The sequence below is a fragment of the Chroicocephalus ridibundus genome, chromosome 8, assembly GCF_963924245.1.
Source record: "Chroicocephalus ridibundus chromosome 8, bChrRid1.1, whole genome shotgun sequence".
NCBI lineage: Eukaryota > Metazoa > Chordata > Aves > Charadriiformes > Laridae > Chroicocephalus > Chroicocephalus ridibundus.
The window spans coordinates 1,142,776-1,170,697 of NC_086291.1; the positions used below are offsets into that span (position 1 = coordinate 1,142,776).

The 27,922-nt window shown below is 47.6% G+C and overlaps 1 protein-coding gene across 1 annotated transcript in view; it reads left to right on the forward strand.

The window, feature by feature from the left end:
* The window catches only part of NEGR1 (neuronal growth regulator 1), a 312,772-nt gene extending 284,850 nt beyond the window's left edge, over positions 1–27,922 (forward strand). Inside the window, exon 7 of the mRNA XM_063344769.1 lies at positions 34–27,922. Coding sequence (XP_063200839.1) covers positions 34–158 — 125 coding nt within the window. The 3' untranslated portion in view covers positions 159–27,922. The remainder of the gene's footprint in view (positions 1–33) is intronic.

Genomic DNA, 27,922 nt, shown 5'->3' on the forward strand with positions numbered 1-27,922 from the left:
AACCCCTCCTTCTTCTTCTTCTTCTCTTTGCAGCTCCCAGTACAGCCCAGTACGGGATCACCGGTGACGCCGAAGTCCTCTTCTCCTGCTGGTACCTTGTGTTGACACTGTCCTCCCTCACCAGCATATTCTACCTGAAGAACATCATTCTGCACTAAGTGTAAAGACCCATAAAAGGCTTTTAAGGATTCTCTGAAAGTGCTGATGACTGGATCCAATCTGGTAGAGTTTGTTAAAAGCAGCGTGGGATATAATCAGCAGTGCTTACATGGGGATGATCGCCTTCTGTAGAATTGCTCATTATGTAAATACTTTAATTCTACTCCTTTTTTTGATTAGCTGCATTACCTTGTGAAGCAGTACACATTGTCCTTTTTTAAGACGTGAAAGCTCTGAAATTACCTTTAGAGGATATTAATCGTGATTTCATGTTTGTAATCTACAAGTTTTCAAAAGCATTCAGTCATGGTCTGCTGAGTTGCAGACTGTAGTTTACAAAAAAAAAAAAAGGAATATTGCAGTAAAAATGTGCTTCTTTAAGGCTGCAATACAAATATTCAGTTCCCTTCTTAAATAGCATTCTATCCACATTTACACAGAAATATTTTTTCTTTTTTGATAAAAAAAAAAATCAAATAATATTGCCTTCAAAATATTTCTTCAAAATATTACACGTATCTAGATTTTCTTCTAGCATGATATTCAGGTTTCAAGAATGAGCCTTGTATTATAACTGCGCTGTGCAGTACTGCTTTCTCTTTTCTTTCCTTTTTCCTGCAAATTCAGCATGGGTGTGCCTTCATAAAACACTACTTTCCTCTCTCTTCCTCTCCCACAAATCTGGAATGTGTTTTGGGAAACGCTAAAGCATCCTTTTGAGCATAAGAAATCTCTAGCGGAGGAGAAAGGTGCTATTGGCTAAAAGGAAAAGCCCCCCTCCCACCCCCGGGAGCTCATCGAACCGCTTCAGACGCCGCGGTTTTAGGCGCCCAGGCGAGAATAGCACCAGCTCCTTTATATGTTTTCCACCTACCACCACTAACCAGCAGGCGATCTCTGTAACAACTGGGTTTTCCCATTGCAAAACAGAACGCAAATTATTTTGAGACATCTTTTGAATGTAGGAACGTTTCCCTTCGTCCTTCTAAATCAAAATTCCTAAATGGCTGTAAATGTGAGAAGCTGAATAGTCCCTTTTGTATTACCGGCAAAACCTATGTGAATTGGTATTTTTCTTGCACTTAGTTTTGTACTGGTTTGGCTAATTTAGCAATGATAAAGGATGCTTTTAAAATACTAGATATCTGAAAATACAGGAAGTATCAAGCAGAATTTTATATATATACATATATATATATATAAAATACATATATATATATTAAAACGAGGTTGCTCCAATAACTGTACTGAAGTGCATGTTGCCGTCCATGACAGAATCATCCTTACAGACAGGACTTCGTTACCGATGCGCTCACACTGCCCAAATCTCACCACAGCAGTGAAGTCCTCACACACGATTTCCTCGTACTGCAGTCTATCCGGGTAATGCTCTCGTCCCACTCCGTGAAGGGGCAAGTTTCAGAATAGCATCTAATGTTACTAACTTTTTTTTGTTTAAACAGCCCCGGACAGCATTAACACAAAACACTGCGCACAGTTTACAGCTGAAATTAAAAGCGCCATCTGTGTAAATTGCTGGGACGTGACTATGGCCAACAGCCCTTGAATGCAAGATCTCCTGGTCACCCCCAAAGATCTTGACTTGCTCACAGAAAACTATCGATGACGAGAATAATAAAACCATTGTCGACGTTATTATTCCCCTGTTTTGTATATGAACTCCGGGAGGCGACACAATTATTCTCCTCCAACCTTTTTTCTCCTAGAGTAGGATTCGGCAGGGAGCGATGCCGGCTGAGCAGGGAGCGCGCCCAGCAGCTCCAGACTCACTCTGCGGGTGCCGCAGGTTTTGGAAAGGCAGAGGCTGAGTGTCGCTCGGCTCAATAGATCCCAGCCCATCCCAACACGTAGACAGAATACGCGGCGAATCTGGTGTAGTTACCAATGAACTCAGGCGCAGGGTATAAACGGAAATACGTTGACTCCACAATACGGCAATAAAACGCCCTGGGTCACTCTGCGTATGTTCAGTGACAGATTGTACTATTGCTATCGTAGTATTTACAGCCATGTGCTAAGCAGTTACTCTTTTTGGAAACGTGGCATTTTTTAAAACCTTGAATAACATGACAAAATTCATTCTTTAAGGAAATAGTATAAACCCAATTCAAATTACACTATATACAGTCCTGATATTCTGCTCTCTCTTGTATTGCAGCTTTAAAGTGCTATATTGTAGAATCCATTCGCTAGAAACAGTGGTGCTGCAGAAAGTATCATGTCAGTAGAGTTTTACGAAGAAGGAAAGAAGGATACGCGTAGCCCAACTCAGACGCCTCATCTCCAGCAAAACTGAGAGATGCTTCTATGCTGTGGCTGGATCAAATTATGTATTTCGATGACATATTTTGTTGCAGTGATTCCTGGTATCTGGATCCTGATATTTCCAGCAACAGAATAGAATAAATAGCAGCTTTATTAAGTATGGAAAAGAAAAAGAAAAAATAAAAGGTATAGACTGTTTGCATTCGTACCGGGTAGAGCCACTGGAGCATGGACAAGATGCTCAGTCCCATCCCTGAATTTTCACTTAAATTTGAGGGGACATAATTATCACGAAGTCCAAAAAGAAACCAAACCCCACAGTCGTTTCTAGGTGCCAGTGGCGTTTCTGTCGGTGGAATCGGTGTGTAGTGTCAGTCAGACGCGGGTGTTCAGCCGCGGAGGTGCGTGTGCGGGTGTGCGTGTGCCCAGCGCGGTGCCGGGACTGCCCTCGGCGTCGGTCGGGTCCCTCTCCCAAGGCTGCTCGGGAGCCTCTGCCCGCTCCCCCTCCACTCCTGCAGAGGGCTACGGCCGCGCTTAGCTCTAGGCACCGTCCCTTCCGCAGCCATAGAGTCAAACCACCTTGATTTTTGCAGGATTGGAGCTGTAGGGGGTGTCCATCAAATAAAGAAACTTGGTTCTCGGTGAATCTTGTTCCGTGCGGTAAACCGGTAATTGTACAGATTGGGACTTTTTGGGACATTTCTTCCCAAACGGACGGTGCAGACCGCTGCCGATTGAGCACAGCCACGTCTTACCAGTCCCACCCACCCTGTAATTTGTGGGGTGCATTTGCTGTAGGCAACTGTTTGAAGGTATGCTCCATGCTTCGTCAAAGGGTTGACCCATACTGTTCATATCTGTCGGGCAAATATGATCGTATTTATTCCCACCTTTCAAACGCGAAAAATAAATGGCTTAGCTCCAAGCAGTATAACTGAATATTTATATCAAGATTGTTGTCCCCATTGGAAACCCCAAAGTCTGTAACACCGTTCAGTTCCTCCTTGCGCAATAACTCAGGTCTGCAATCACCATTGCATCGGTGACGGACGCAGAAGCAATGATGCTCTAATTACACAGTTGCTGATCGTGCTTATACTAATACTGAATTAAAGGATGTCTCACAGCTTCTTGAACAAATGCAGTTTCTCAAGGGTTTATAACTTTGGCAGGAAATGTATCCTTCAGAGCTAGACAGCTTTTTTTAAACTTTTCGATATATATACTTTTTTTAGAAACTATGCCGTTTTTAAGATACAGGAGCGTTAAAAACCATCACCAGTAAAAGCTGCTTTTTTGCACATTTTCAGAGCTAGCGTTCTAGACAAACAATGGTAAATGTTATACCTACCAAAACCTCCGCTTAGTCCACATAACTGTGTTACAAAGAACGTGTATACCAAAATAAGTATTTACATGGATAAAATAATTGCCTTAAAGACTAAATATGCATTTACTTCTAAGATTGGATCAGACTTGTGCCCAGTCTGGAGGTAAATAATCCATATTTCACAGTCTGCCGTGGAAGATTTTGTTTCTTTGGAGAAAAAAAAAAAGGGGGGGGGGGAGGCAGGGAAAAGCATTCATTTTCTTTTAAAAGAATCTTAAATAATTTTAAAATTCTTGCATAAACTGACACACTTGTGAGGAAGCTTAGGAAAAGGACCAATTTCAGCCTGACACTTTAGCCGCGGCAGTGCGTCGCCCGGCTGGTGGGTTTTGCGTGGGGGCTGGCGGTGCCACCAAGGGTCCGTCACGTCCCTCCCACGTCCCCCGCTCCCCGCGGCCCTGGGCCGGGGCAGAGGCAGGTGCCTGGGTGCCCCTGTCCCGCGGCACCGCAGGAAGAGGGGCCACGCAGCCCACCCCGCCGGCCACGCTACAGCTCGCATCACAGAATTCTTTAGAACTAGAAAATAGTGAGGAGGAAAAAAAAAAAAAATCTTAAAAAACAGGAATTAAAAATTCTCCATTCAGCCTTAATGTTGAGAGTAGATACATAAGCAATGACATGGAAGGGAGGAATTTACTTTCAATTTGGCTGACCTTAATCGCCACCGTTGCCCGTGCAGGGATGCTGCAAACACGCGTAGTTTGGGTCGGCTCCAGTTTTTGGTCCTGTTTTATGTTTTTCTGCTGAGCATTGAGGGCAGGGGAGGGAATTTATCCATACCATAACTGAAAACAGCCAGGTTAAAGCAATGGCACGAGGCTCTCAGGGTAATTTGGAAGGGATTCTCCATACGTCCTGCTCCAAAAATTTTGTATCAGCAAGGGCAAGGAGATTTTTTTTTTCCAGGCCCCTTCAGCACTGAGCGCATCCCTATTTGTTCCCATCGCTTTCTGCCTGCTTAATGCTTAATTCATGAAGAGCTCAAAGGTTCCTTTGCATTAAAAAATTCCCATGTTAAAAAATGTAGAGATCAGCATATTTGCCACCTCCCATAAACTCAGTTTTCAGTCATTCATTTTTCAGGGCGTGTTAAGCTTTCCCATCGCTTGGTAGGGTGTAAATACGCGTCACAGGACAATTCCCACCCTGCATCCCCCACGGGCTGCCCTCCCCGTAACTCCTGGCTGCCAGAACCATCCCTGAGGGTTTGCTCCCATTAACGCCACCAGCCATCCCGGCAAACAGAGACGCGGGAGCGACCTTCTCCTTTGCCCTCGCTCCAGGCTCGGTTCTCCCACGCGACGAACCTCCATCCCAACCCCAACAGCCGCGGAAAACAGCCCAGCTGAAAGCCCTGTTACTTGCAGCCCCTTTCATCCGCGGGGCAGCGGGAGAGCAGGTAAACCTTCCCCCTCGTTAGCTGAATAAAAGACATTTGTGCAGCCAGCCAGAATTAAGAGATGGGGGAGGAGGAGATGGTACGGTGCTGCTCCGGCCACCACAGCCGCAGGTATTTCCCCTTATCTGCCAAATATGAAAGTACTCGTTATTCCTCCACTACCCTCTTTTTTTTTCAGTGCTCCCAGATAAAAAAACAAATGTCTGTAATAATGATATATCTGGTATCTAGAGGGTGAAATCTGTTCCCTCCTAATGCACATCCATCCTCCTCTTTATTATTTTTCAGCCAAAACCCAAACACAATTTGCACATTGCGCGATGCGATTTACGTGCAATAACATCAGCTTTTCCACTTATCCAAACCATTGTAGGCATGAGCGCGTAACTCCCATTAACCTCAGCGACAGCGGCTTAAATGGGAACCGCAAGTGAGAATAAACCTTAAAGATGTGACTGAGCAGCAGCCGCCCCGCGTCTCACGCTGAGAGGCAGGGCCATTGCTTCCCTCCCCTCCTCTTATTTATATTTTTTTTGTATGAAAATACACTTTCCTTTTCTACAGGGCGGTTAATTTAGGCCGGGAGGTGCCGCCGTTTAGATGCGCTTAACATTTTTGACGTGCCTCTTTGGGTAGCGACACTTCGCCGGGCGCAGGAGACGCAGCATCCCGGGGAGCCGCGGCGTGACGGGCAGCGGCTCCCGCTTCCCGCTAATGAGCCAGTTCCTTGCAGGAATTTCGGCTCTGCAGAAGCAGCGGGAGGGAGGTCGCACGCTTCATTAGGCTGCGAAAGCTTCCAAATGGTAGAGGAACTGGTTTTTCCTCTCTCATTTAAGCGAATTGCTAAAAGCGCTGGGTTGTTCTTCCACAGAACTTCAAATTCGCTATTTTCTTCATTAACTTTGACCTTTTTACATTTATTATGATAAGGAGAAAAAAAAAAATTAACTTTGGAGTAAGCTACTGCAAATTCACTCCCCCCATGCTTTTAAAATTAGAGCTCCTGGGAGTTTGGGCCAGGGGAGCAGGGGATGGTATTTGCCACTGTTTTCTGCATAAAGAGGATTTAACATTTGTTTGTCAAAAATTAGGGATTTTAAGTCCCTACGAATGATTTCTAAAGCACTTTTAGCAAGCTAGGTGCACCTATCGTCCTGCCTATGTGTGTATTAGCAGCAGAAAGGCAAAGATGGGGGTGGCGGGGTCACCTTCCCGTGGGTGGCTCCCGGAGCCTGGGGGTCCAGCGGCTTTGCCGGGGCCAGGCAGGGACCCCGCGTGGCTCTCGGGGAGCTGGGCTGCGGTGACAGGGTCGTTCATGGCTTTACAGAGATGCGGCAGAGCAGAACCGTCCGACCGTCCTGCCAGTCCCTCCCCTGCTGGCGGGACACGTAGTGGCAAAGATACCTGCGTTTTTACGCTATGTTCATTTTTGTCAGGGGAGTTTCGCTAAGTGTCTCGGCCTTTGTTTCAGTGCCTTAAGCACCTTTTCGCAAAAGGCCACGGTGTGAGAGAGTACATTTCGAAAACTAATTTCCCAAAGCTAATCACCCTCAGTAACTCGTCTCCCCAGCACAGGCGCTCCCCCGGCAGACGTACCCCCGGCTCCTGGGGAAGCGAGGCGGCGGCGGCGCCAGTCGAGAGGCACCGATGAGTGCTGCTGGCCTGGTATTGCCCTCCAGAAGATTTCAGATAAGGCACTTAGTTCTGCTCAAAAAAAAATCAGCTAAGGGCTTTGACCTTATATTTAAATGCAGAATTAGCACTCCGGTAAAGGTTAATGAACAGAAGAAGGGAACAGAGAATTTTTGACCGAAATACTTCTGAAATGGGTTGAGACGCGGGCAGGTCGGCTGCTGCAGCAGGACCCGCTCCCCTCGCCCGGGCGCTGCGGCCACCCGACAGACCAGGGAGGAAGCGGGGAGGAGGAGGAGGAGGAGGAGAGGGATGAAGAGCAGGGTCTGCTGGCACTTGGCACGCAAAGCCACGGCAGTGATGAGGCTTTTGGCTCGACTGGCTCCAAGGCTAAAAGCTCAAAACTGAACCAGTTTTGGTTCAACAACCCATGGCCGGGCTTGTTCTGTGTCTGCGGTCGCAGGGAGGGAAGGGACGGGGTTGCCCGTGGTCTGGCTTGGCCCTCGGCCGAGACCCCCGAGGGGGGCTCACCACCATCCTTTGGGTGTGCAAACAGTGTCCGTCTTTCAGACAAACCGTGATCTTGAAATACGTTTTTTTTTTCTTTGCTTCCTCACCAAGCTGCTGCTTGTGAAAAGTAATTATTTTACCGTACGGCGAAATGAGCAATGGTTTCTGTTAGCTCTTCATCTAAGAGCAGTCCCTTTAGCGTGGATCCTTCGTCAGTGCTGACAAACAGGGATTTGGCCAATTATTCGGGCTAAAAAGCAAACCAGCCTTCCCCCTCCCACCCTCAACACCTTCCCAATTTCTAACTCCCCTCCCACCCGAAAACCATGACACCATTGCTGCAAATAGCAAGTAATAATGGCAAATACTGGGATGGAGTCTTAAAATGAATTGCGAGAATTAGGGCTATTATAATTTAATAATCAGTTTAAATTATTGTGTTCATGACTTTTATCATTAAAGGCATTTTACCTATATTTAAATATTTAAAGCTCATGCTATTAGCAAAACCTGGGAGTTGGAAAAAGTGCTTTAATATTCCAATAAATTAAAAATATCCTGGAAAGAAATCCCTTCCCACCTTCCATAGGCTCAAGCCAAAAATGAAACACACCCCACCGGCTCAGTACCGGGCCAGCTACTTGGACACAGTGCCAGCGCCTTTGGAAGGGTTAATAAGAATAAAACAAGTACAGGGAAAAATCCCCACCGAGTCATCTGTATTTGTTAAACGTAGAGAGACTCCATCCAAAAACAAAAGCCAAGCCTTGTGGAGGTAGCGAGCCAAATCTGTGTGTAATTATCCTTCCACTACTCGAAATATTGTTATTAAAATAACTCTCCACTCAAATTCCGGCACAGCTACCGCAGCCAGCGCAGGAGACTTGTAAGGAACGTGTATTTGGTCCATAGCGGAGGGTGTTTGCACCCTGCGTGTGATAACGGCAGCTCCTCCGGCAGCTCATGCAGCTCAGCTCCTGCCCTCCACCTTGTCACCGGGGCTGCTTCCCCCTTTTTTCCCTCCTCCAGGATAAGTTCCTGGGAATAACAGGAATAACGACCTGTTACAGGGAACATCCTGTATAGGAACAACATCCTGAATAGGGAGTAACATCCGAGCATCCATGTTTCGGGACAGGCATCCCGTGCCACTGGAGGCTGGAAGGACGGCTGATGAAGATGTGTGTCCCTCAGGGTGACGGGCTGAAGCCCACCGGTGGCCCCTTCGGCCAGCCCAGGGCTCTGCCGCAGCAGGGTGACCCTCGAGCACGTCTTGCCGCGTCCCCTGCCCCCCCGGGGAGGAGGGTGACTGCCCTCCCCGGCGCAGCGCCCAGCCCCAGTCGGTAACATGCGCCGCTGCACTTAGCAGAGCGCTCCCGCAGATGTTCTTAATTAAACCAACCAAACCCCAGCCCACATGAAGTAATAACCCCCAAAGCTGCCTTCCCGCTCTCGTATGTTCTGTGCTATTGCTGCAGAATACTACAGGAATATTATTTTATAAGAGTGAACCATTTGCTAAATAAGCCACCTGTTAAATAAACACTCCCACCCTCCAAATATTGTTGTTTTGTTTTCCAGACTCTGCACAATCTGGATTTATTTTAGATGAAAAAAGATAATCACTAAAGTAAAAAAAAAAAAAATAAGCCCCAAAACCCAGTATTTTGACTATTTGAAACTATCCATCTTGTGTGCACATCTGCTCCTTTGCAAGCTGGCAGAGCTCTTACATGAAAAGAGAATCATAGTTACTTATTCAGCCGGGAGCTAATGAATTTCCATCATCAGACCTCGGCAGTCTTCAGTTTTTTAACTTTTTCTAGCCTTGAATTGTTCCTTTTTCATCTGGCTTCACTTTCTATGAGGTGTGTCTTCACACAGGGACAAAGCCCAACCCAAGATTGTTCTAGCAAAGTTGACACGGGAGCAAGAACGGAGTTTGCCTCAAGTTTCATTATACAATCCCTTTTTCCACGCTTTAAAAGCCGAGTTCCCCGCTGTCCCACCCCCAGGCTGGCTGTACAGGAGCATCCTGCGGCACACACCTAGTGTGCTTGGTGTAGTCTTTAGGACTCACACAGGCCCTGGGAAACACTGCACTAGTTCTACAGGGTGTACTCCCCTCAAAAAAACCCACACGATATTAGAATAGAATAGAATAGAATAGAATAGAATAGAATAGAATAGAATAGAACGGAACGGAATAGAACAGAACAGAAATTTCTGTTGGAAGGGACCCACAGCGATCACCTAGTCCAGCTGCAAGAAGGTGTTAAATAGCGGCCACTGCCATTTCAGATCCTGTCTGGCCTCTTTTCCCATTGCAGTGGCCAGGCTGCAGCCCTCCCCCAGTCCCCAGCCGAGGTCCTGGCTGCCCCCCTCGGCAGGTCCCTGCCTGCACCACCACCGGCTCTGTGAGCAACCAGAGCACGGGAACTATTCAGGTGAAATAGGCAGAGAGAGAGAGAGAATAATCTGCCGCCAGACCTCAGCTTTCTGTTTCGAGCATGAACATCAAGCGATTAAACGAAGGGAGCAAAGCTAAGCGTGAAGGAGGATGCTCTGAGAGGAGTGGTGAAGCCGTCGAGCTGGCCCTGCTGTGCCAGGTTATCCTGGGCTGCAGCTCGTGCAGCCCCTGAATCCATGAATTAACGTTTGGGGTTCACTTTTGGAGGGCCTCTCGCAAAATTTACGACCCAGAGTCTGCAAGGCTGCCGCTGAAGAACATGGTTCTCCAGGCGCTTTGCTGGGTCCTCCTGCCACCCCAAACGAGCACTTTTACCCGCAAAAGTGACACTTCAGAGATGCTCGTGCCTCGGGAGCCAGCCTGGCAGGAGCCCAGACCCGGCCCTTAGACCACAGATCTCTACCGTGTGTCATTTCTAGAGCTGGGGCTGAAACAGGGTCCCCAACAACACATGAAACACTCCCACCAAACACCTCTCCGGGCTTCATCAGCAAATGTGCGGGCCACAAAGAACGCTTCAAACCTATTGCTAATGTTGAGGACCGCTTACAAGCAGGCACATACGTCCTCTGTGCGTGTGTCTGGACATTTACCAGGGATTTAAAATGGCTTTAGTGGTTTTGCGTCCTCATATCTGAAAATAATTATCTTGTTGTCACAAATAATTACAGAGCACAGCTGGAGGCTGGGAGATCCGCGGTGACGTCCTCACCCGCGCCAGGTCACACTTGCGCATAAGGTCCGGTCAGGCTGGGGAGAGTGCTTGTGCGTGCTGGTAATGGCACGTGGTGCCGGACCCGTGGAAATGTAACTGATTGGCAGTAAAAGCTGGGTAGGCGATCATCTAAGTGCATAAAATGTGGCCATAAAGATGCACCGGCATTATAAGTTCATACAAAATTGCAGGCACAAAACTGGACAAAACTGCTTTTCAAAATCAGCTCCATTATATCCCGTTCTCTTTCTCAGAGAGCCTTTGTGATAACAATTCTGCATGCTGCTATTTTACATGTTCACACATATTTTCTTGCTCTTTGACACTCAGCACCTAGCAACTTGGCTCCATCCCCTTTAGCTGATATTTTTCCCATGCCTTCTGAACAAGGCAGCAGCAAACCCCTCCGTACGAGTCTCATCCTCTGTCCTTCAAAAGAACCCTTTTTCCCCCAAGACAAATTCAGATTTCACCCAGCCACAGGCTTCCTTATACTTTTTAAACACTGAACCCCATCAGCTTGTGATTTTTCTTCCAAGTGCTTTTATGCATCTTGACTCTAATGTAGATTCTTAGAAAATTTCACAAAGCACATATTAGTCATTGCACTTTAAATGCAGCTCACAAATTAATACTGTCTGGTAATTAAGCAGCTAACCATCCCCCCAATAAAAAAAAAAACAAACAAACAAAAAAAACCAACAAAAAAACAAACAACCCAAAAAAAAAGTAATGTTCCTCATTTGAAGGTACTGTGCTGTAAAACATGTTAAAGATATTTTAATAACTGAGAGGATTTAATTAGAGCTGACATATTGACTAAGCCCTACAATGCCCAATATATTCGCATACGTGCAATACATACGTGTACGAAGGGTTGTTCCCACAATTAGCTGGAATTCATACACGAATTAGCCCTGTGGGTGAACAGGGACTAAGGACACCAAGTGACACGGGCAGAGCCCTGGCCCCAGGCCGCTCCCCGGGACCCACCACCGCTGGCCTCTGTCACACGCCAGTGACCTGCCGGCATCGCGTCAGCGAACAAACCACGCGAGGATAACGCCTTCGTTCTTCACCCGCACAGCAGCCCAGGAACGCAGATTCCTCCCCATCTACTGCCCCGGTGGCTGTGTCTTTTGCGTTCTGCGGAGCCCCGAGGGAAACACTGCCAGGGCTTCCTCAGCATCACAGCGAACCGAGAAACGGTACCACGCCTCGGACACGGCACGCTCCTGGTGCCGCTCGATGGGCGAGCGTGGTGCAGAAGCCCCAAAACAGTCTGCTGCTTTGGAGAGACTGGGGTCTTCGGTAATGAGCAGAAAAGGAAAGAAAAAAAATACTTTGCATACCTGAGTCTAGGTTACTTTCACAAGACCAGTGCAAAAAGAAGGTGTTTATTTGGAAGTATTGCAATGGCCCACGCATCGAGAGGAAAAAAAAGGAGAGTTGCATCCTTTCAAGACAGACCCTTTCCTCACCTCTCCATCTCAGCCTTTTCCCTAAAGAAACCCAGGACTTGTTTCATTCAAAGAATAGACTTTAAATTTCTGTAGTCATGTCAGGGTAGCATTAAATATTAAAGCAAGATATTAAAATTTCAAAGAACCTAAATTAAACCTGAGGTATTCAAAAATAAGTGTTCCTGAATATTTAATACTAAAGATTTCATAATTAACTTTAGAAATACCTCACATTAAGAAAATGAGGAGCTGCCTAAAAAAACGTGACCACCACAGTGGCCCTCAGAGGCCCTCAGTCCAGAGAAAGACGCAGGTTGTCTTTGGCCCCATCTTCTCTCAGGGCTGGCGGGGGCTGCTCCGTCCCTGGGACGGTGCCCACGGTGCCGTCCCCCACCCATCGCCCTCCACCACCGCCATGGGCCGGGGATGAGCATCAGTGTGAGCCGGGGCTGGAGGACCACGCTGTGTCTCCTCTGCCACGTGCCACTGGCAATTGGGGCCCTCTTGGGTAAAATTGATTCCATTTCTTTCCTCCTCAACTCTTGAAAGGAGTTTCTTGGGCTCCGTGGCATCTTTGTGGCTTCCTGCAGAAGCCTTGCCAGCCCTTCATCTTCTCCAAGCGGGGACACCACCGCAGCGTCGCGCTGCCCTCTCCCTCCGGCACAGAACAGACTTGCCCGCAGGACCCAACGGGCCATGACTAACCAGAGCAGTGCATCGACTTGAGATTGAACAAGCGTGATCAGATGTTACTTATGGTTCTTTTAACTTCAAATGTACTATGAAAGACACATGGATTTACTAGGGAGAAGCAGCAAAACAAAACAAAACTAAACTGGGTTTGTTTGCCTCATAAGCAGGTTTTCCTCCATTATTCACAAGGACAGGCTGACTCCCGTTGGTGTCCTCCAAAGATCTTCCAGCTGGACTGCTACCAGTTTCCCACCATCATACAACTGTTGTAACTTGCCTGTCTGATAATACTGAACATCTGATCCTACAGGCGTATAAAGGTTTGGGAGAGCAGGCCATACCAGCACAGCATCTGCCTCACTATTTCAATGTAAGCAGAGGGGAAAAAAAAAATTTAAAAACCAGATAATATAACAATTCAAATGAGGATGTCTGAGCCTGGGAAACTATTTTGTACTAAAATGGTCTGAGAAGCTGCAAAAAAAACAGCAATTAAGAAAGAGGTCCTCTTGATTTAGCTCTAAAATCAGCACAGCAGCAGCCTGCCTCTCCTCCCCGAGCAGCCCCCCTCCTCCGGCAGCCCTCGCCCTCCTCCTCGCCCCTCCCAGAGGGACCCTCCGCACCCTCTCCCTTCGTCGGCATGCCTGGCTGCAGAGAGAAGCCCCATCCTCGGGCTCTGTGGTGAGGAGAAGCTCCCCAGGGCAGCGGGGATGGTGCCCACACAACAGCCCGTCACCACACTGTCCCTCAGTAGTGTCCTCCCACTGGTGGGAAGGGCAGGTCCCACACCCTCAGCTGCAGGGACCACCACTTCGTGGTTCTCGCCCCAGCCAGGTGGGGCGAGGGGCTCCTAGAGCCCAGGGTGCACAAAATGGACTGGTGATGGGGATGGTGGTCGTGATGGTGATGGCGGGGATGATGGTGGTGGCGATGGTGATGGGGATGATGGTGGTGGTGATGGTGGTGGCGATGGTGATGATGCTGGTGGTGGTGATGGCAATGGTGATGGTGGTGGTGGTGATGGCAATGGTGGGGACACAGCCAGAGCCAGTGGGATGGGGAAGGGCTCGGTCTCCTCTGCAGACCAAGAGCAGCTCCTCCCTGGGGCAGCTGGCTGCCCCTCACAGGCAGCTTTCAGAACAGCTCACTAATGAAGCGGAGTCAGCAGGGACCCGCGAGGGCTCGTTTGTCCAGCTGAGCTCCGTGCCGGGGACAGGGCGTTAGGGCGGCTTTTTCCTCCCTTCTTGAGTTCTCAGGGCTGTGAAGCAGCTCTAGTTATAATGCGCTTCATAGAGATTTAAAGCGTTATGTAAGCGTGAGAATTTATTATTCTAATGACTCCATCCCACGTGCTTTTTTATAAACGGAAAGTTGCTTTAAATCGACAGTATGCCAAATTTTTAGCTCTCTTGGACAATTTGAGCGCAGCAAATAAGGCCAGTGATGTACAGCACAGCTTGGGCGCAGCCTGGGCACTCACAGGTAGCAGCGGAGAGTCTGGGTGTGTTCGGGCTGTGGACCGAGCCTCAGCTCCTGTTTAAAACCGCGTAACTAATTGTCCACGATTAGCAATACCCCTGGAGGAGACTGCTCCCTGGCTTACGAGCACTGCCTGCTGCCTCTGCTCAGCCCACCCGCACAGATAGGGGCGGTCCTACTATTGAAGCCCCTCGTATCTGTGGAAATCAAATAGAGATCGATGTAAATAGAATACAGAAAGTTGGTTATTGCCTTCAATCACTGTGAAGAGCTTTAAATGCCTTCCCAAAGTAGGATTTTGTCTCCAATAAGGGGCAGAAGAAAAATTGCAGAGTCAACGGTACAGACTGTAATTTAACATTCACGATTTGTCTAATCAAAGTAAACATGCCTTTTTATATGCACATTCAAAAGTCACTGAATTAATATGGCAAAGGGAGAGAAAGTCGTCAACTTTGTCAATGGTGACACAAAATAATTCCCAGCCTTCAGAAGTTAACCAGTATAACGCTGCAAATTCCCATGGCTTGAGCGATGGTGCTGCAGCTGAGGGGGTACCCGGGAGCACCCCAGGACCCCGGGGGAGGCGAGCATCCCTGCCCGCCTCTGGGCCACCTCTCTAGCAGTGCCTGAGGGCACGGCTGCAATTCCAGAGCCCGCCCCTGACCTTCTCCAACACGCGGGTTCTCACGCAGCCGCTCCTGGCTCCCACAGACAAGGCTGAGCCAAAAGCAGGATGGGCAGTGCCAGAGCCGGGGAAAAGGCAGCGGGCTCGTACGGCCAGGGCGTGCCGTGCCTTGCAGGCTGTGATTTTTTTATGATGCCCGCTAATTTGCAGGACTCATTCCTAGCGCTTCGCTCAGTAACGTACAATAGATGCCGCAACATTCACTTCAGCACAATGTCAGCTCACGGATGGAGGGGAAGAGAAGGGGGCTGAAGAGATAAAACCATATAGTGACAAAACAATAAAAGAAAAATCAATCTTTATGACAGATGAGCAAGCGAGATCTACAGTGTAATCAGAAAGCACAAAGAGATTCATGGTTTGCCAGGAAGAGTATCCAGGCAGCATTATTCTATAGACGGAAACACAATCGCGCTTGCGGGATCTGTTTGCTTGTTTCTGAGCAAATCTTCCAGCGCGTTTTGTTGAAGTGGGTAGCTGACACGCACACATCTCAGCACTCCATCTGGATTGCTGCGCCTCTCCTTTCACCGAGCACCTGAACTTCTCAATCCTTTGGCTTTTTTGATGCGATCAGCCGGCACAGAACACGCACTCAGAAAATTGCTGGCGATAAGACGCGGTCCCAGAGAAAGAGGCAGTGCCAGGCAGTCCCCGCTTACGCAGTCCCAGCCGCAATTAGAATAACAATCTAGGCAGATCCCCTCTGAAAATGAGCTTCTGGCTGTCAAGTCACTGTATTAATTTCTGTTCAGTTTTACGTAATGGCCTTTGGATATAGTCAAAATGACCAGCCAGCTAGAGCTTAAAGAAATACTGATCTGTGAATTGACGTAAAACCCAGTTCGTATTTCAACCTGAACCGGTTTAGATTGCTTGGCGTTTTTTATCTGAAAAGCAAGAATCACACAGCAAGACCCTCGGGTGATTTAATCATCCATTTACCACAATGGAAAAAACAAACTCTTTCTCTTTTTTAGGGTTTGGTTGTTGTTTTTTTTGCAAAGTCTTTTCTGTCCTGTGATAGCTATCCATTCCTTCTCCTCAACAAACTCCATGGCGATCATTTACAACGGGTAAATCTGATCGTCTCTGCATATCCCAGCCTGTGGAAAGGGGCCGCAGCATTGCAAAAGCCTGTGCTCGGTCAGCACAAGTTCACAAGATCAGTTACTGGGTTGGATAAGATATTGTAGGAACTGCGATCAGATCTTTCCCCGGGGCATTGCTTAGGGGTTTTTTGATGTCTTTTATTTCGCTTTGTTTTAAACTGAAGCCAAACAAGGCAGAACGGCATCTCCCGTTGGCTTCACTTTGGGGAGGTACAGCAGACTGGGCAGGGCTGGTTTCCCAATGATGCAACAAATGTTGATTAAATGGAGAAATTAGTTCAGCCTCGTACTCAGAACAATTCCTGAAGAGACCCTTTCAGGATGTAAGGTTTCTCGGGGAGGTGCAGCTATCCCCCTCATTACTTAGGGACCTCGGCACTCTCGCAGCTGAGCATCTCGGTGGAGCAGGGCCATGAAAGCTTTGCTTGGTGACAGTTGTGTCCCCCGAGATGTGGTCTCTTTCCCAGCTGTAGCATCCCGTGTGCTGTCGCTCACGGCTCCTTGCTCCACCTGTAGCGCTGAACAGGCAGCGCAGGTGCTGCTGATCAACACCTGGACAAAACCAGAGCAGAGCTGCCCAGCTCCGGGGGAAGGGAGACTCGTCCTCCTCTGCCTCTGCTCTGTCTTCAGATTTCCTCAGCACTTACTGCAGTGCCTCCTACACCTTCAAATCAAATCCATTTCACACACCTCCCCCTCGCTACCGACCCTTAAATCAGGGTCAGCAGGAGAAGATGACAGGGGAGAACATGAACCAGCTCAAGCTGGGAGTTTTCCATAGTCGAGCAGATCCCCCACGAAACCGGCAGCCACTTTGCATCCTCCCACAAGCTGCCAGGTCACGGCCAGTGTGGGGCTCGGCACCGTCCCCAAGCTCCACACCTTGCTTTGTCTCCTCAGTCGCACAGAAAATGTTGGCATTACAGCCCCAAGACCACCTTTGCCCACCATACTAAACTGTTCTTTACGGCTTTTCTTTGTTGTTGTTGCCATGCCACCTAGGCGAAACTCACAGTCAGCTCAGGATTTGTGGCAAAACCAACAAGATGAGAATTAGCAGTGAGATCTGCAAAGACCAGCACAGGCTCAGCCAGGAGAAAACACGATGCAGAAGTCTTTTTTCCCAACATCTCTTAAAAGATCTGAGAGACAGATTTCAAGAGCAGACCTGTAGGGAATTTGCAAACTCAGACACGAGTCCCCTGGCAACACCCAACTGCAAACCAAGGTGTGCACAAGGGTAGAACACATGGACCAGTCTGTGGCGTACATGTGGGTTTGCACAACCTACAGCCACTATCACCCAGACGATAATTTAAAGAGTAATTGCTGTAGAGCACCACAGAAAATCAAAGTAAACCAGGGACCCAGCAGGCTTGTGGCGAATCTTCCAGACCGTTCCCAGTTTGCCACCAATACCACTACCGCAGAGCCTTGGTTCTAATATAATGACACAAATTCTACAAATGCTAACAAAATACTTGGTTTGTGTAGCACCATGACAATGCACAGCGTTGCACATGGCACAAAAGTGACTATGATATCCATCAGAATCATAGAATCATTTAGGTTGGAAGGGATCTTTCAGGTCATCGAGTCCAACCATCAACCCAGCACTGCCCAAGCCACCACTACCCCGTGTCCCTCAGCACCACGTCTGCCCGGCTTTTCAATCCCTCCAGGGATGGCGACGCCACCACTGCCCTGGGCAGCCTGGGCCAAGGCTTGACAACCCTTTCCATGTAAAAATTTCTCCTAATATCCAATATAAACCTTCCCTGGATATGCTGTTTACATACTGTGGGGAGTTAATTCATTGTTCAGGCAGATCTGCACCATGACAGCAATAAATCAGTTGTCTGAAAAAGGCAGCGGCGCTAAAAAATTACCTGATCTTTTGCCCTGCTGACTCAGTCCAGAGAGTGACCCGGGCCGGGAAAGGCACCGCGCGCTCTCGCTCCGTCGCCCTGCGCTCCACCAAAGCCCTGGCTGGTGCCTGCACCGCTGCCTTTAGAAAGGGGCAGGGGCAGCAATCGCGGCAGAGCGAAACCTTGAAGGCATCGCGTTTATGCCATGCTGCAACAAGTAACAGATGAGTGAATATAATCCTTTATTTTCCTAAGATAGCTTCAAAACAACGAGTTTATCACTTGCAAGCCAAGCCCTTTGTTTATGCCCTTTTCTCCTTCGTTCTCAGATGGTGGGCAACTATGGTTTTATTTTGCAGAAAGTTCTTTCGCTAATAGTCATCCATAATCATCAACAAAATAACTTAATATATGTAGGCGACTATAATGACAGTAAATGCCGTGTAGGAGGCATAATATATGCTTCATTGTCAGAGCTCGCATGCTGAATTAAATACCCTATTCTGGTCAAATGCTAATACATTCTATGAGCGCTTTTCCATAAACAGATTTTTAAAATGCAGTAGAATAAAAAAGGTGATATGAATAATATGCTGAAATAATCGGAGAGGTGTGAGTCTAAGAATCAGTGTTTTTCTGTAGCATCTCGCTTGATATTGGCACTGAACTGACCGGCGTGAAAAGCACCGTCGGGGTAGCAGCACTGCTGCGCTACCTGTGGTACAACCGTCCGGCCTACGGCGGCGTCAGACCTCATTTGTAAACAACATGGTGTTTTTCCAATGGACTTCACCCCAGCTGGCTGCCCTGGTGGAACCAGGCTCACGTTAACACATCACACTTGGACTTCTGATGAAAAATTAGGCGACGTACGAAACGGGTAGGATCTCTACAGATGCCCGGCATTTAAAGCAGCTTAGGGTTCAGCAGCACTTCTGTCTCGAAAACGGCCTTAAAATCAGCAGCAGGCTCCGTGCCTAACTGCATGGCGTGTGGTTGGTGCTACACTGGTGTTCAGCGTCGGAGCGTGGCACAGAAAAATGTGACTACAACAACACGGTTCATATGGCAGAGAAAAAACACAGCAGCTGTAAAGACCTTGGATTCGAGCCTTTCGCTGGCTTCAGCAGCAGCAGCAGCGAGGGGTGACGCCAGGGAAAGGCTGGCATGGAGCACCCCGTGCCTGGTGGTTGCAGCCTGGAATTGTGCTTCTGCTTGCCCAGGCAGCGCAGCAGGGCGGTGGTGGTCTCCACAAACTGTACGCAGTGGCCAACCGCTTTGAAAGCGCTTGTCCCCCCGTGAAGGACAACCCTCGCGGCAGGACCTGGAGGACAGGGCAGGGGCAGCGGAGCAGCCCCCTGCGCAGCCAGGCGCACACACCAGGGACTGGGCCGCCATCGTCCCTCTGGCTCTCCTCGGGATGCGTTTCCCATCTTCCCGAGACATAGGCTGATGCTTGAGAAGCGAACAGGAAAGAAAAGACTAAGGCAGAGTGCAAAGCAACCCCGTGACGGTGCACAAAGGCAAAGGGACCACTCTCTCTTAATTCACGGGCTGTCTGGTACCCACGAAAGATGTGCCGGCAGACCTGCCAGAGCACGGCTGGAGCCAGGGGGACACGGGTTGCCCTGAAGCAGCGCTAGTGAAGACCCCACCAGACATGCTTCACACCTTTTTCTGGCTGCAGGAGCGACGGGTGCCTCTCACCTGGCACCAGTCCCCTGGCCACCATTGCTTCAGAAAGACGCCGAGCACCCCAGCCATACTCGGGCTGCGATGGCTTTAGCCATCAGTGTCTTATCTAGGGTTGAGGGCAACCTTTAGCAAAGCTCATGGTAGCTCTTCCACCACCATCCTCTTCTCTCCAGCCAGAAGAATGCTGGGTGCAGGACGGGCTGCCATAAAAGCCATGTCACAGACCGATCAGCTGGGTTATTTATTCAGCTCTTTTAGATCAGCGGTTGCAAGATAGATTGCGTCTCGTTGTCGATTCAGGCTTCTCAATTAAAGCGTATAAAGCACCGAATTGGGAGTACAGGTATTTGGTACAGCCAGCCTCGGTTCCCCTGCAACGGACGGTTAGCGGGGTCGGATTGTTCAGCCAAAGGCTCCCGTACAGCACGGACCTTCCCGGCGGATCCACGCGCTGCAGCCACAGCGGGGCTGAGCCTGCCCCTCGCTTCTCCTGACGCCTGCCTCGCCGCTTGGAACTACTGACTCTTCCTCGTTCCCTGAGAGACTTTGGATTTTTCTCTCCTGTTTTACGCTGCAGTAATCGGGCAGCCTCGAGATCATCTCCAGCCTCGAGCAAAACCGCCCCAGGCGCTTGTGCATCTAGCTTGTTTTAATTATTCTGCTAATACAGGGAGGATTTTAAAGAGTGGTAAGCAGCAGAGCCCCGAATAACGCCTTGGTTCAGCGCCATCTGTTCTTCATTCCACAAATATATTTTCCTTGGTGATCCAGAGCAAAAGGCTTAGTACATTATCATATGATAAGACAATTTAAAAGAATAAATAAGTCCTGCAACACAAAACTCAGTATTAAAAAGCCAACATGACAATAGTACCTGAATGATACTATATATATTAAAGCTAAAAATAGAAAATCAAAAATACTTCCAGGCAAGTAATGAAAGCATGTTTTAGGAACTATGAAGCAGTCCTGGCTTTGTGCTGAGCTGTGAACAGTGAAATTGGAATAAATAAAATAATATTGCTGCGTTAATAACTTGCTGTAAAACCACACATATGTATAATATCCGCACTGCTCGGTTGCCAAGTGAGGACCATGATTTAAAGGATAGATTATTTTTCTTAAATCTTTATCAGTCTAGAAAAAGGAGTGAGTCGGGACGCAGACCCTGATGCTGGGAGCGTGCAGGGAGAGGAGGGCGCTGCTCCGGGCACGGGGCACGAGAGGCAACCGGGGCTGGCGATGTTGCTGGGGGTACAATGGCAGTCTCAGGGAAGACACTTCTGCAGGGCAAAATTATACATCAGAACTTTCTACCACGTGAAATAGGTGATGTTTGCACAACCGAGGGAATACAGCTCCATTTTTCATCCTTCTCTGTTCAAGCGGCTCCCTGCCTGGAAGAGCGAGAGCGCCAAAGTGCGGATCAGCCTCCAGCCTCAGCAGCTCTCACTGGAGCTGCTTGGTGCAATAGGAGGACCTGGCTCCCTGGTTCGAAATAAAAAAATAAAATGAGTAAAATAATATTAAATAAAATGAAATGAAATTAAATAAGCAAAAAACCCCTGTCTGCCCAAGATCAGTTTTAACGTGCTGGTGGATTTCCACAGATGACACGGCTAATGCCCGAATAACACTTTGGAGTATTTCAGAGGTGCTTACTCTTAACGATAACCTTTTGCTTTGCTTGCAAAGTATGCCAGGCTTAATGACGTGTCTTTCTAGTATCTCTTGGTCAGAAAAATGAACCAAATGCTCATCCGCTAGACCCAAAACTTGCTGTTTCACTAGTGGAAGCTGGAAACAGAAGGCAGGTACGGCGGCAGTCTGCTTCTTGGCTGAGGAGCTGGGGCCACCGCAGCCCGGAGACTCCCCCGGGCACAGGATCCGAGGGAATAATGGGAACTGGGGACGGCCCTGAATTTCCTCACTTGTTTCAGAATCAGCTCTCCTTTCAGCCTAATGTCAATACCTCCTGTCTGAACTCCGGCGGGCTGGTTTGCCAATTATCATCAGTGTCTTTTGTGAAGCAGCTCACCCCGGCTTTTAATGCTCAATTACAAGCGTGTTTTAGCAGACAGGATGCCTGCTACATTTTTATATGCTGAACATAAATACATAAAATATGACAAAGTAAGACTTTTATTAGTAACATACTTTTAGGGAAGAGTATAAACCATCCATTAGAAATCCTGTTAACAGCATTGGTCATTACAAGAAGAGGGAAAACAGCTTTCCTAGGGATTTGATTTCCTTTTTTTCTTCTTAATGGGTACTGATCTTTCACCATCACCAGCAGACAATGTTGTCTATTAACATTTACTCAGCAGTTATCATTTTTATATTTCTCCATAACCATAGCGATTCAAATAATGTTGTTGCTCCGCTCTTGTATCTTCCCTTTGATAAATACGGGTAACGATTTAGCACCGAAGAAGGCCCTGCTCTCAATGGCACCGCAGAAGTTGCCAGGCAGGGTAATTTGGCTAATTCGATCCTGTACCATACTCAACAAAAACCAGGTTTAAGCATCATTAAACAAGGTTTTGCAAAATAGTTTGCTTCGCAATTTTTCTTCCACAACAAAATCGGGTATTTTGAGGACCTCGTGTAGATGTAGATGTGCCCGCGCTGTGTTTGCACAGCGCGGCCCCTCCCCAGGAATAAGGCCCCCGGCAGCCCCGCCAAGCACGGCTGGCTAGAGTAGGGTTTATGCTGCAAGGACGGAGCCGAAAGACAAAAGTTGCAGTAGCAGGAGGCTCAAGTACATCCATTTAATACCTACATATTGTGTTTAATTTACCCGCTGTGCCCAGTGCAAAATCAGTTACGGGGAAGCACCAGATTCAAATACGGTGTCAATCCAGCGATGCCACTGCAGTTTGAGTTGACCCCTGAGAACCAGGGTCAAACGGCATTAGAGGGAATGAAGCAAGAACCAGCCTAGACGTTTCCAATTAAAACCGGACTAGTAAATTATTAAAAAGGGTCTGAATTATATTTACCCGTGCAAAACAAACAGCAGCTAGGATGAGTTCCGTAAGAGACAGGCTAGAGCTCATTTGCGAGACAAGAGGAATGAATTATGAACATTTATGGGTATGGTAAAGCTACTATAACCCACTTATTCTTTCTTCTCACAGAGCAGGTCTAATATATAATAATATGGTATATTTTGTATTAGACCCAGGGAGCAGAGTGTTGTCATATCTGTTAAACATATTTGCATAAGGGGGTAGGATATGAAGCCCATATTCAAAACCTAATCTCTCTGTTCGCTTCTAAAAGCTTAAAAAAGCTTGACAGATAAAATCCAATCGTAGCTATCAAGCACCAGCTCTTGATTACATGGCTCATAAAATGAGATCAAAGCAAATATAAAGGCAAAGTTACTGTGTTCTTAATGCCTCCCTTGCAAAAAATCCATGCAGCCGAGAGCAGAACTGACGCAGGTTACGAAGCTGAAGCCCATTTTGAGCCACGTGCACGAGCTCCGTCGCTGCAGCGCATCCGCGTGCAGTACACCTACGGTGAATAATTTGCTTACCACGGCAAGTCCTAATTTCTAAGCTAATGAATGAATATCTTAGATACGCTGACTTTGGTCTTCAGTCTCCCGAGTCCCACGCACATGCGGCCTTTGTTGTGGCAGGTTTGATGCGTTTGACCTTCACGGGGCGTGAGTTTGCGATTTAACTCTAAGATGGCGCTAGCTGGGCTGCAGAATGGAACTGCGCGGTGGCATCCCCTGCGTGGAACGTAGCGCTGCACACGGCGAGGTCTGGTGAGCGCACGCAGTAGGACTCCTCTCGCTTTTGGGAAATCACTCAGCAGAATTACAGCTTTTGGTGGCAAAGCTACTTACAGGCAAATAAGGTCAAAAAAGCATTAAGAAGCATGAAGGGAAAGCCTAGCGTTATTCACCGGTTCAGAACATAAAGCTTCCATGTCAACTGCTAGCGGTTAAAGTAAACGTTTGCGCAATGCCTCACCTCGGTAACTCTAACCCAGGCTAGAGAATTGCTGCCGGTTGGCAACGCGCTGCTCCTCTGCGCGCACCCACAGAGGAAAGGCCGGGTGGGATGCAGCGCCCACGCGGGGACACCTTCCCTGCGGGGCAAAACACGTGGTATCGCCACGTCACCGTGCCAGATTCCCATTCTCACCATCTGACCCCTTGCCCGCAAAGGGAGGAGTTTTCTGGTGTCACGATTTGATAGAGCGCAGGGACAGTCCCCGGCACTGACGGAGGGAGTCTGTACCTCTCCGTCCAGGCAGCGCCGCCCGTGACCTTCCCAGGTGGAAGGAGCTGAGTAAATGTGAACTGAAATAGTGATTATTAAAACGAGCCTTGAGAAAACACATGGAAAGGATTCAGTATGGGGATAGTTGGAGTCTGACCCCGTTGTTTCTTCATGGCACCCCATTACATCGTGCTGCCTTTGAAAATCTGAGAGGAGGATCCATTTTACATAAAGTTGATGAATGTTTTTCCATTCATTTCAATATTTTACATGTGTGAAAAAAAAAAAAAACCTTTTTGCAAAAGACCAGTATTCTTTTTGTTGCAGAATAAATTACTGAGGAGAATCCTCAGTGTTATTAAGCAACTATAAAACTATTCTTTCAGAAAGAATATTTTAAATGGAACTTTCCAGATTTGGCACGTAACAACTAATGACTCACAATAACAAAACGCTCTTATTAAAATAAATACAAAATCAAAAAGCTTTACTGACAGCACAAACCCCTTTATCCTAAGACTAAAAGGAAGGAGGATGCAGCTTCGGGGATCTGACATGTGAAATCGTGATCCATAGGGCAGAGGGGTTCATGTTATTTTCTTAGTACAGCTCTTCTTCCCTAGATCTGTATGCGACGCCCATAGTCCCCGGATTTTCCGTAAGAAGGCAAATTTTGCCTTTATCGTGTCAATGCTGACTTCCCCGCGACAAATTTTGTCACCTGTGAGCTGGGCACGTGTTTTCGTGCAGCGGCCTCTTTACCCGGCGGCAGAGCCCTGGTGCCCGGCGGGCGCCCCGCAGAGCTGCCCCGCCGCCCCTGCCCGGGCAGAGGGGCGACGTACGGTGGATTGACAACACGGGCCACCTTCTGCCACGGCTTCGGCTTCGCAGGCAAGTCACCTCAGCGGGGCGAGTGACGCAAACCAGGCTGAGATGGGTACAGCAGAACGGGAAGGCTGGCCCAGTGTATTTACTCATGGATCTCCATAATGGCATTCATGGTAAATATTGGACTTCCCTTCTCATTTCCACTCTACAGAAAGTGAGGTAGAACCATTACATTAAAATATGTAAAGGAACAAAAATCAGCCTACAAACGGAGGTGTTTGACTCTCATTGAGGGGCACAGTGAAACAGGCGAGTTAATACTAAGCAATTATAAAATGTTTCCGGCAGTCGACCTTGCTGAATGAAGGACACACTAGTAATCCAAAGAAAGCAAGCACGCACCGCGTGCTCATAGACTCGGACACGAGACATTAATATAAAAAATCGCAGATATGACTATACGTATAAAGGATATCCCATACGCATACCTTAACTATAAAAGAAATCATCATTTTTATATCGTGCCCCAAACCTCAGTTTAATTTAGAATAAGTGAATTTTTTCTGATTTTTATTGGTGATCAGACTGAACAAAAATCAGCCATGACAACCTGCTTCTAATGAATTTCAGAACTGTAAACATTTTGCTGAGGTACTGGCAAATGCCAGCGAATAATGCTGTATTTTATTTCAGGACAAATAAAGTAGCATATAGATAAAAGAAAAGCCAACTTCTGCCCTTATTTGTGCATGGGCAGCTTTCTCACAAATAAATTGTTGCCTAAATTACATAGTAAATCTAAGAATAACACCGAGCGCGGCTTGGAAGCGCTTCTATATAATGTGCCATTCACATAATTTCAGAGCCAGATCTCACATTATGGATGATAATCATCGCACCTTTATCTGTCTTCTGCTGATGAAATTTCTGCGCTGAGCCCAACGTACAGTATCGGCCTCAAAAGATCAGATATTGTATTTGTTTGTTTTCTAGCTTGCTTATAGCTGATAACAGCATAAGCCAAGCGAAGCCAAGGAAATACAATTCATCACAGTAGACTGGTCAGCCTTGCACTGCTGCAAAAGTATGTTCCCATGACTAGTGTGAATCCAACTGCATCAAATGCTGCTTAAACTCCATCCATCAGCGGCACAGAGCGCCCTTTCCTACAGCTCCTTCCCAGCTGACGGAGTGGGACCGGTGCGCCCTGGCCCCAGCAGTTTCCCGGCGCCGCGAGCGCGCTCCTCTCACCCATCCATCCCCTGTCCCGACAGGCACCGCGCGGACTCGCGCTCGCAGGGAGGATTTCGTCCTGCAGCAGCCTTTGCAGCACCGCGGCGCGAGGCCGCGGGTCGCACAAAAAGGCAGCGGTTCCTCTCTCTGAGTGACCATTAGCCACAGAGAAGATAAAGCCATCTCAATACGGTAAATGCACGAATAACGGGAGGTGACTGAATTACTTTTCCCTACGTTCACGTTGCTTCTGTTAAGGATTGTATTTTATTCCAGAATCAGGTTGCAGATTGTACATTGTGTTACGATTAGAAAAGGATACTTATATATATATATATTACTCTTTTTTATTCATTTCTAAATAAATCATCTCAAGATGACAGGATACGGTGAGGATTTTAGTTTTTAAAAAGTGGTTTACAGTAACTAAATTAAACGGATGCCTTATTTTTGAGGATTGAAGGATTTTTTTGAAGAGAAACAATCCCCTCTCCAAAGGTACCTGAAGAAATCCGGGCAGGGGAGGTTCCCCCGGCGCTGAGCTAAGGTGGGAAGGGGGTTTCTGGGTAGAGCCGGCCCGGCAGCGGGACAGAACCCACCTGTGCAAAAAGAGAAGCTGATGTCTGAAAGGCGCCTTGAGATACCCGGCTTGGGTGGACGTTCCCCGTGTTTCAGCGCTAGCCTGACTCCTCCGAAACCTCGGGCACCTCCAGCTCCCGCCGCAGCCGCGGGCTCGGCACCGGGAAGCGGCACTGGTGCCTCGCGGGAGGGACTCAAGCCAAGAAAGAACGTGACAAGAGCAATGCTACAGTCCCTAGAGTGTCTGTCTCAGTAGCTGGGCAGATCTTCCTGTTTGCAATTAAAGAAAAAGCCTCTTAAAAAGATTTGGAAAATTTTTTTCCAAAGCCACTCGGTAACTTCCTTGTAACCTTACTGCGTACAATGGGTAGGGAGAAAATCGCTTTTCCATAACTCGTTCGTTAGGTTAACAACAGAACTTCTCCCAGGATTAAAATATAGCGGCGTTTTCTTTTTCTATGTTTTTTTAATTAGTTTAACCTGAAGTTAACAGAGTCCCTAATTCTTTCCCAATCTCAGCAACAGCCTGTAGGGATGAACGTATTTATTTCCTGCATCTGTTCTCCAAATTAAATCAGAAAATGATTATGAAAGAGCGGTTCTTGGTAGTCCCCGGGGAAGCTCTTATGGAAACCTTACATCATAGCGATGCGTGCTGCCAGTGATCGCTGTATCACAGCATGGCTGGAGTCTTTCTTCACAGAACTTTTTTCCCCCTCCTTTTATATTGTACTAATTGTAAGGGAAATATAACACCACTGCGGGGTTAAAATCTGCTTCCGCTGAAGTCAATGGCCAGGCTTCCATTTCTTTCAATGGAGCAAGGATTTCATTTCGGAGGTTTACGATGCTGTCAGCAGCCGGCGCAGACGGCGTGTCTGCGAGGCACACGGGGCATCGAGTGATCAGCCGTGGTGTTATATTGCAAAATCGTTTGCGTTTGCTCTGGCATGAGGAGAATCGTTGGAGGGGTTTTTAATTGCAGATGTGAACACGAAGGAAGAGTCAGTGTGCCATTAATACAAAGTCGACGTTTAACGCTCACTGCGAAGTACCGCGTGGAACTAGGATCAAATCTGACAAGTCCAAACTTTAAACGATGTACAGCATTTGACGATGCATGTAGTATTTTTAGTAGCAACAGACTATGACATTTGAGGGCTGCAGCCTAGTAGGATATACCAGTGTTTCTCGCTTCTATGTAATATTTTGTATGGGTTTAGAGAAGATGGCCTCTGTTGTGCATTGTTTGTGAAATGTTTCTTATCCCAGAGAGGTGTATGATGTAAAATACGTCAGTGAAAAGTGTATATTTTATGTGAGAGGAAAATACATTTTAATAAAGGTAAAGCTTTGTTAGCTGTAAAAATGGCAACTGTTCAAGTGTACAGTAACTTCTTACTAATGTATGAAAATCTGTGATATTTTTGATTTGATTGTATTTGTATTGCCCAAATAAAACATTTTGGCTGTATTGTT